Raw genomic sequence first — 9,748 nt, forward strand, 5'->3', positions numbered from 1 at the left:
CTATTGAGCAACCACACAGCATTAGTCTTGCATAGTTATTGTCTTTTTAAAAATGTATCAGCAACAGCTATTGTTCTGTATGTAGTATTGGCACATTGAACATTGTTTGAAAAAAATTTACCCACCCAGAACGAAAAAGACCATGCTACAGTATCTGTTCAAAATATTATCTTTATTTTCACTAAACACAAATCAATAATTATTTATTTTACATTGTCAAAAAATTGTAATTGTGAGTGTTTTAACTTAATCACTTAAATCTTCCTCCGACTTTTCTTTAAGAATTTTAGTAATTTTGCCATTGCAAAATATAACCTCACATGTTTGAGGCAAATAATGAAGTAGTGCTTCACCAATGTCATCCACCTCTTCGTCCAACATAAACCATTGTATAAGTGTTTGATTTTGTACATCCATCGATTGAAAAATATCTGTGTTGGTTATTTTTGTTGTTAAGGTGCTCCAATCTCCGTTTGTGCTTTCCACGCCATATATTTCGACGTCAATATTATCTTGTGGTGGTGTTGTTACCTGTTGTAGTAAATAAAAACATAGTTATATTTTTTTCCCCAAAAAGGTTACAGTGTGTCTCAGAGAGAGTGTTGTACAGAGGCAGTTGTACAGAGGCAGTTGTAGAGAGAGGCAGTTGTAGAGGGAGGCAGTTGTAGAGAGAGGCAGTTGTAGAGAGAGGCAGTTGGAGAGAGAGGCTGCTGTAGAGAGGCAGTTTTAGAGAGAGGCAGATGTAGAGAGAGGCTGCTGTAGAGAGAGGCTGCTGTAGAGAGAGGCTGCTGTAGGGAGAGGCTGCTGTAGAGAGAGGCTGCTGTAGAGAGAGGCTTCTGTACAGAGAGGCTGCAGTACAGAGAGGCTGCTGTACAGGGAGTCTGCTGTACAGAGAGGATGCTGTAGAGAGAGGCAGTTGTAGAGAGAGGCAGTTGTAGAGAGAGGCAGTTGTAGAGCGAGGCAGTTGTATAGCGAGGCAGTTGTAGAGCGAGGCAGTTGTAGAGAGAGCGTGTTGTAGAGCGAGCGTGTTGTAGAGAGAGCGTGTTGTAGAGAGAGCGTGTTGTAGAGAGAGCGTGTTGTAGAGAGAGCATGTTGTAGAGAGAGCGTGTTGTAGAGAGAGGGTGTTGTAGAGAGAGGGTGTTGATGAGAGAGGGTGTTGATGAGAGAGGGTGTTGATGAGAGAGGGTGTTGTAGAGAAAGGGTGTTGTAGAGAGAGCGTGTTGTAGAGAGAGGGTGTTGTAGAGAGAGGGTGTTGTAGAGAGAAATTGTTGTAGAGAGAGCGTGTTGTATAGAGAGTGTGTTGTATAGAGAGCGTGTTGATGAAAGAGCGTGTTGATGAGAGAGCTTGTTGTAGAGAGAGCGTGTTGTAGAGAGAGCGTGTTGTAGAGAGAGCGTGTTGTAGAGAGGGTGTTGTAGAGAGAGAGTGTTGATGAGAGAGCGTGTTGTAGAGAGAGCGTGTTGTAGAGAGAGCGTGTTGTAGAGAGAGGGTGTTGTAGAGAGAGGGTGTTGTAGAGAGAGGGTGTTGTAGAGAGAGCGTGTTGTAGAGAGAGCGTGTTGTAGAGAGAGCGTGTTGATGAGAGAGGGTGTTGATGAGAGAGCGTGTTGTAGAGAGAGCGTGTTGTAGAGAGAGCGTGTTGTAGAGAGAGGGTGTTGTAGAGAGAGGGTGTTGTAGAGAGAGGGTGTTGTAGAGAGACGGTGTTGTAGAGAGAGGGTGTTGTAGAGATAGGCTCTTTTTAGAGAGAGGCTGTTTTAGAGAGAGAGTGGAGAGAGTGTTGTAGAGAGAGCGTGAGTGTGTGTCTGTGTGTTGAAGTGATAGAGTAAGGGGAGCGTGAGAGAGCGTGTGTTCCTTACTTTTAATTTGCTGTGCCTTGTCGTGTTCAATATTTTCTGTCCATTAAATTCATGTACTGTGACATGAGTTAACATGACATATTCTCCAATGTTTATTGAGAAATCAGTAGCCTCTCTCCATAATGTGACTTTTATGTCATCAGTGGCATCTTTTAATGTAATTGATTTTATTGCCGTATGTTGTCCATTAATGAGTACAAGTTTACTTTCCTCTTCCTAAAAAGAAATAATAGTGTTCAAAATGTAAAAGCACAGAAGTGAAACATAATAATTTTCCAAGCATTGAAGACATAATTATTAAGGGCTATTGCTCTTTTCCAATGTACGGTGTTGTTCCCAAGTATGTTAAAAAATCTGTAACTCTGATGTCTCAGTTTGGCGCTCTTCTTAAAACACCTATCAACTTTACTTTTAGAAATGCAGTGTATCTTTAGCTCACCTATTTACACATTGTTAATTCTTCTTATTTGGCTGCTGTACAGATCATTTATGATCGATATGACCCCTCAGAAACATACCACCATATGTAATGTGTTACAGAGACCACACACAGAACTGCAGCCACTCTAAATGAAAGAACATGTAAGCATCAAATAGTACACATACACACAAAGACACACACACTGATAAAGGGAAAATAAATATTGTCAATGGCATAGACAACACGACACACACAAACGGACAACTCAAGCAGCGAGACCAACAGTAGAAATCACCACAACTTACTTCTGAAATGGTCCCACACACTGTCATAAGACTTCTCAAAGATGCCCGCTTTATTTCTTTTATTGGCGAAGCAGATGGTGCAGGAGGCTGCAAAATGTTTTCCGCTTCTTGAATTAGTTCTTGAGTTATAGTCATTGCTGGAAATTTTGTTACTTTTGTTTGCTTAGTAATCAGAATTGTGTTGTTTTTAATTATAAAATTGCGTATAAGTAGTCCACAAGTTTTTTGTGTCTGCTGATATAAAGTTTCCTGGTAGCACGTAGCTTTGATTGTTCCAGTTTTGTCTGCCAGAGCCAAATGAAAAAGTACTTTATTTTCTTGTTTTGCGTTTTTGTAATTAGTTTTGCTTGAGCACTTGATCACATTAACTCTTATGGGTTTTTCATATGGCTTGTTGTCATTTGTGGTAATGTTAGCGATTTCTTCAATAGTCAACATCTGAAATAGAAATATAAGTTACAACAAATGTTAAATACAAATCCATAGTGCTTTATGATCACTGTAATAGCATTCTAATATACCATAACTTTGAAGTATGTAATTGGTATATATATGATCTAAGATAGATTGGTAGTCTGTTGTGTAAGTATCTATAAGTTGTGTACATTGCAACTTACTCTCAAAGAACCCAATGAGTTTGTTAGTTTGTGAATTGCTTTGAGAGACATCCACATTGAAATCTCCCATAATGATGAATTTGTGTGCTAGATAAAAATTAGTGATACTGGTAATAATTTCTAAAAGATCTGTAATAAGTTTCTGTGGTGGTTTGTAGACTATAATAATAAGGTAATCTGTGTCCTGAATCTGTAATGTAAAATGTAAAATGTCTATCCCTTGGTGTGTTTCATAAATAGGTAATATCCTAAGCTCTTTCTTGTAGTAGAGTATCATCCCATGGTTAGTGTTGTATGTATGAAATTTATCAAATATCATGTGATCATATTGTTCTACATAAAAATCATTTGCAGTTGAGTTCCTTGTTGTGTTGATCTCAGTTAAGCAAATAATGTCTGCTTGCATTATGTTACTATCAGCTATCATTGATGTGAAATGCTTCTGAAGTGATCGTATATTGTGTGTTACAATATTGAAATGTGTTTTGTATGTATCTAATTGTGGTATTGTGATTTCAAGTTGCATTTCGGTCCTTAATCTTTCCATTTCCTCATTAACTTTTGGGTGTACTATAATTTTAGTATCATCAAAATTCTTCACGTATATGTTCTGTATACATTTAGCTCTGCTTATAGCAACATAATGTAAGTGATGAATTTTGCTATTATTAAAGTGTATATAAAGTGGCTCAATAGTGTCCCCTTGTGTGCGATGTATAGTACGTGCTGATGCTTGTCGTAAAGGAAATTGTTTGCGTATAACAGTAATAAATTTCTTAGTGTATTGAAAATGTCTAGCTATAGCATGTATTGGTGTCCATGACTTTTCTATTTGTGAATGATATAAATGCTTATATTCTTGCCTTGCTTTTTGCCCAACACTAATATTGTCAAATGATACCCAGACTAGAAATGGAGTATTGTTAATAATGTCAACAAATTGGACTATACCAGTTGCGCCATTTGTTAAACCATCATTTACATCCACATTGCAAGTTAAATCATAACGGAGCTGTAAAGCAATGTGTAATGTATGTGCAAGTCCCATAGTTTTTGTTGGATCCTTAGGCAATTGCTTTATTATAGTTTTTTTGACATTTTCTGAAACATCAGAACTCACAGTATCGTTAGCTACTGTTATATACACTGGATAATCCTTGCTATGTTTATCCAAAACAATTCTGTTAATTTCATTAACTTCAACATTTGTAGACATAATGTATGGGATTGTTTCTAAGAGACTCTCATCAGGTGGCATTTCTCTTTGCTTAATTATTAGAATATCTTCTTTAGTATGCTTCCCTTCTCTTAATCTGTTTAGTAGTTCTGCAAATTGTAGATCTTCTTTTTGACGCATAATCTTCGTTAATTCAAAGAGTTTAAAATGTTCTTTCCATAAATTAATACTTAAAGGGCCATACAAATTATTAGAATCCTGAAAAATATATCTGTCACAAACAGGTTTCAATTGGTAGAAGTCACCAATAGCTATAATAGAAACTCCTCCAAATGGTTCATTTGACGACTTTATTTCTTGTAGTCTGTTATGTATAAAATTAAACATTTTTTGACCCACCATCGAAATTTCATCTATAATCAGAACTTTAACATGCATCATTTGCATTTGAAGTGAAGTTCTATTTTCATGACTTAGTGGTTTATAATTAAAACTTTGTGAGACAGGAATTTTGAAAGTACTATGCAATGTTTGGCCTTGAATATTATGTGCTGCTTTGCCTGTTGGAGCAGTAAATAAGACATGTATATTATCTGGATTTTCCCCTGCCTTTGTATTATAGTAGCGTAGTAATGTTTGATGTAGTGCAGTTATTAGAAAGCTTTTACCAACACCAGCCCCTCCAGTGCAGAAAGTATAGCATGGAGTACTTTTTGTTTTTAACAAATTCAAGTGATGGTAAACAAAATTGAGTTGTTGAGCAGTTAAGTTGTGCATTATCTGTTTGTATTTATCATCAGGTAGAATGGAGTTAGTTAAGCTTGTTTCTTCAGTTATTGTTCTAATTCCTAAATCTAATGACAAATCATATAGATGTTGATTTTCTTTATTATTCCCTTCATCACCTACATTTTCTGTTGGTATTAATTGTGGTGATAGAGGAGGGGAGAGAATATTTTCATTCGACTCTTCATTCGTAATATTTGTAACTTCACCGTGATTATGGTTATATATTTTAACTTGTGAATCAACTACCTTTTTTACTATTAGATACCTTTCAAAGTAAGTATCCTTGTTAGCTATAATTTTATGTTCTTCTCTCCATGGATAGTGCAACATTAATAGTTCTCTATAATATTCTTCTGGCTCTTTGTCTTTGTTAAATCTGCGAAAGCGTATAATTTTTCGCCGTTTGCGCTTACTTAAAGCATACTTGCTATTTATATTCTGCATACCTACATCCTCCTCTGTACATTCTATTTCAATTTCTTCCTCATCTGAGCTGTAAAAGTTTCTTTCAGCAAGTAAATCTTCAGAGTCATTAATTTCTCTGGTATATTTTTTTTTGCTGGAGTAATTAAAATTTGAGGCATAATCAGCTAAAGTACACATTTCTAATGTTTTGGGTCTCTTGCAGTACTTAGCAATAATATTTTCACATTGAATGTCAGTCGAATTTTCTGGCAATGAATTAATAGTTTCCATATCGCGCATTAAATAAGTTCTTTTTTCTGGTGGGCTAGTATTAATAAATACAAATGCCCGTGAACTTTTCCGTAATGGTATCTGAAGAATGAGATATGCTGCTTCTTGAGCACTAATTTCTGTGCAATTGAGGAATTTGTTCCCTATGTGTTTAAGTTGTTCTTTGACATTACTATTGTTTTTCACTTCTTTAGCCGCTTGTGCAATAAGTTTGCTAATTCCTCTTTGCGATTTGCTAATATATGAAATAATATAGACTGCACAAGCATAAGCATCTAGTACAAACTGCAAGTCTATGTTTGCTCGCCAAGCTTTTAAAATCGTACTATTGTAGTTATTAATGAAGCATTCATCTGGTGTTCTTTTAAAAAAAATTGTTGGCTTTTCTAAACTAGTTTGTATCGAAGTGATATATTCTTTATTATCCATCTTAATAACACCTAAGAAATCATCAAAAGAAAGTGTGCTAAAAGTAGCATCATTCATAGCTTCATGGATACGTTTTAGATTATCTTTCCATTGCCTATCTGTGCCTTCAAGTGTCAATGGCTCTAATATGAGAGTTTTTGACATAGGATATTTTGGGTATTGATATTTACATGTTCTTTTTTCTTTGCGGCGGCAATTTTTAGTGTGCCCATGCCTTTGTAAATTTATTAAAGGCTGTAAAACAGTGTCATGTGACTTATTACATTGAATATATTGCTCAATAAACTCATTGACATCTTCTAATGGCGACACACCATAGAGGGGTGCATTTTTTACCCATAGTAATGCATGTATATGTGGAGAACCTCTCTGTTGGAATTCTACTCTGTAAAAGTAGTCAACTATTTCCCCAATTGGATTTGTCCCGTTCATCAAAACACAATTAAACAATTTCCTCACTTGATAGTCAAACTGTCTAGCACATGTAATAGGATCTTCTTGTATTAATCGACATTTAGTTTCCCAAGACGTGTTATTGAATTCCTCTTCTGTGCATTCATTTAAGTTTTTAACTCTCAATAATATATTTATTAAATGGTGCCATTTTGTTTCAGCAGCAGATAAAGTCAAGAAAAAAGTTGGTATTCCAAGTTGTCTTATCATAGCAAAAAGATCTCTTTTACAACTTTCCCAATAAGGAGGTGAACTGCGTATAGTTTTCAAAACTTTATACCCTTCATTAAACTGGAACAAATTTTCAATATTATATTTTATATCTTTAGCAGTAATATTCTTACCATCTGTATATTTTTTCCGTATGGAAATATTAATTTTCCCTTGAATTTGCTTAATATGTAATTTTTTAAGTTTAAAGAAAACATTAGTCATACTTTTAGCTACTCTTCTATCATGACTTCTTAATTCCCATTGGCAAATAGTACTATAATGTACCGGTATATGTCTTTCCTTATTGTTTGGCCTTCGTTCTCCACAATAAATTGTAGGGAAAGCCAAAAATTCTGAATCTTTATCCTCATATAAACCTCTTGGTGTATTATATTCAGCTGGAGCTAAACTTAAAACATTTACCCTATTTGAGGTAATTGTTTCATTTGTTAACATAGTATCTAAATTTCCAGCTTCCATGTTCTCAGATGTATCTGAAGAATAGCTTGTGTCGGAATTATCATTTACATTGTTGATTTCTGGAGGTATATACTGCCATTCGGGGTTAATTGTCACACCATATTCATTAAACATGACACTATTGGTTGCTAGCCATGTTGCTGCCTTTTTAACTGTGTTTGGGCGAATATTTTCATAATGCGTGTGCGATCTATACATTAGTTTCCTTTTTAATTTTACTGGGATGGTCATGGCATCATTCATTTGCCTTGGTAAAATTGTAACTGTTGTCATTACATCTGCAGGTACATTAACAACAGCACCTGATAATGATTTTTGAAATCCGCGTGGTAAACTACGAATTTGTAAAAAAGGTATCCTCTGAGAAACTAATCTTTCTTCTAAATCGTATAATTCTAATTCAATTGGTACATTTGGAAATGACATGCCATTTAGGACTGAACATGGTGGTATTTTATCTTTTCTGATGTAAGCATAGCAAGTCATACAAATTAAATTTGTTTTCTTGCTACTAATGTTACACCTTTTAAACATTTCTGTTTCACAAACAGTGCGAGTATTTTTAATTGTTTGTTTATGCCACAACTGGTTGCAAATCGTACAAACATACTCTGGTCCATGCAATATTTCACGATGGAATTTATTAATAATTAAATGGATTTGTTTATTACCTTTGCGTTTTTCTCCCACCGTTAACATTAAATTTGTTGTGTTTTTTTTCAACACCTTTATTTCCAAGATTGTCAATGGGTCCTTGTGCATCACTTCTATTTTTCCTTTTTTTCAGACTATGTTCTGAAAGGCTAAAGTAATCAAAGTTGATTTGACAGTGTTTATTTGTCTCCAGAATAGAAGTACTTGTTTGTAGCAATTGAGTTTCCTTACTAGTATTGCTATTATTCACCTTACTTTGAGTTGCTAAAGCGTCCATAGAAAGTAAACTCGCTTTATTTGCTTTTCTTTTTCGTCCCAGAGGTAAACTTCCAGTTGGTCTGTTTGGTTGAAGTACTTTATTCCCAACATTGTCAATTGTTCCTAGTGCAACAGTAGTATTTTCACTATTTTTTGCACTATGTTCAGAAAGTGTCAAGTTTCCTTTTTTTATTAGAGACTGTTTGTTTGTCCCCATAATAGAAATACTTGTTCCTGCCAAATGATTTTTCTTACTCGTATTTCTAATACTGCAATTACTTACAGTACCTAAAGGCTCGGAAGAAAGCAAACTCCCTTCAAAAATAGAATTGTCAATAACTTGAGTAGTATGTCCAAAGATGTTAGTAACTGGAGTTAAAAGACTATTTTTCTTGTGCACTCGAAGTGCTCTTTGGAATGTTTGCTTCAAAATTTCTTTTACATCTATTGGTGTTAATTCAAATGGTATGCAATCCTGCGGAGAATTTCTAAATTTTTTGGCTAGATTAATTACATATTCCATAAGTGCTTCAAAAGTTGGAAATTCTAGAGTTACACAGGTTCCATTTGAATGTGGCATGCCTTCATTGTCCCTGCTATGTGAATCAAATACATAGTATGTTTGGCTATTTTTAAAAATAGAAATGACATATACACTCATACAAAGTAGTACCCCACAGTACTTCGAAATCCCTAAATGCAATGCACTGTTAATATCTGGATAGTTTTCATCAAAACGTTTAAGGACATTACCATAGAAAGGGTTGCGTAGAGTAAGTGAATAAAACCTATTATTGTGCTCTATATATTTTGGCAAATCATCAGGATGCATAAGTGTTTCATTGTTAAAAGAATGCATTTGTAGATACAAAGCATCTCCAAGGTCCATGATATAATGTAGATCGTTGGAGTTCCATGTATTAACTGGTTTGCATACATTGTGCAAAATAGCAAAAGTACTATTTGGTAAGCATTGCTTCCCTTTAGATGTACTATTAAATCTTGTATTGCCTTGATGGTAACTGGCTTTTAAACATCTATACATGGTTTTTTGTACTCCCTTTACTTTATCCCTCTAAAGTCTATTCACAGAAGTAAGTCAAATTACTTATGTAATAACTATTTATAGTTGTTTCCAACCAAGAATATTATTTACCTTGATTTGTGGGTGATTGTACCTCAATGGATGAATCTGAAATAAGAGTAATATGAATTGTCAGAATATTATTTACATGAAATGACACGTCAAATCCTAAACAAAAACAGGAAATGCAATAGTAGTTTGTAAAGTTAGTATACTTTTGTGTGAGAGTGTGACAGAGGGCATGATAATAGATTGTGTGTGTGTGTGTGTGCCTTCTTTTAGTTTTATGAGCAACTTTGTAGTGTGAAAGTGTGTGATGTG

General features: G+C 34.8%; 1 protein-coding gene across 1 annotated transcript; it reads right to left on the bottom strand.

Annotated features, from left to right (window-relative positions):
* Positions 1-246: 246 nt before the first annotated feature.
* Positions 247-9,537, bottom strand: LOC147722443 (uncharacterized). The gene is made up of 4 exons (XM_086966843.1): positions 9,500-9,537; positions 2,578-3,015; positions 1,852-2,067; positions 247-531 (listed from the first exon to the last, which is right to left on the bottom strand). The coding sequence occupies exons 2-4, from the start codon at positions 3,013-3,015 to the stop codon at positions 247-249; spliced, it is 939 nt and encodes a 312-aa protein (XP_086822969.1). The 5' UTR covers positions 9,500-9,537.
* Between the last annotated feature and the right edge of the window lie 211 nt (positions 9,538-9,748).

The sequence above is a fragment of the Lissotriton vulgaris genome, chromosome 4_1, assembly GCF_964263255.1.
Source record: "Lissotriton vulgaris chromosome 4_1, aLisVul1.2, whole genome shotgun sequence".
Classification (NCBI taxonomy): domain Eukaryota; kingdom Metazoa; phylum Chordata; class Amphibia; order Caudata; family Salamandridae; genus Lissotriton; species Lissotriton vulgaris.